The sequence below is a fragment of the Myotis davidii genome, unplaced genomic scaffold (assembly GCF_000327345.1).
Source record: "Myotis davidii unplaced genomic scaffold, ASM32734v1 scaffold609, whole genome shotgun sequence".
NCBI classification, from domain to species: Eukaryota; Metazoa; Chordata; class Mammalia; order Chiroptera; family Vespertilionidae; genus Myotis; species Myotis davidii.
The window spans coordinates 3,249,323-3,249,541 of record NW_006300164.1 but is presented as its reverse complement, the minus strand read 5'-3'; the positions used below and the strand labels follow the sequence as shown (position 1 = coordinate 3,249,541).

Below are 219 nucleotides of genomic sequence, written 5' to 3'. Positions count from 1 at the left end.
CCACCCCCCCCCGCCCCCCCCTCCTGCCAACTCAGAACCTGGCAGGGCTCTACTCTGCTGCTCTCTCCTCAGCTGGGCAGCTGGAGACTTCGGCCCCTGCAGCACCTCCTGCGGGACAGGCCTGCGGGAGCGGGCGGTGCGCTGCGTGCAGGCCCTGGGCCCCCGTCTGAGGACGCTGCCCCCTGCCCGGTGTGCAGCGCTGGCCCAGAAGCCCGCGGG

At 74.4% G+C, this 219-nt stretch overlaps 1 protein-coding gene across 1 annotated transcript in view; it reads left to right on the top strand.

Annotated features, from left to right (window-relative positions):
• Positions 1-219, top strand: part of ADAMTS13 (ADAM metallopeptidase with thrombospondin type 1 motif 13) — a 29,095-nt gene that overhangs the window by 18,621 nt on the left and 10,255 nt on the right. The window contains 1 exon segment of the mRNA XM_015572373.1: positions 17-214. Within this exon segment, the coding sequence (XP_015427859.1) occupies positions 17-214 (198 nt within the window).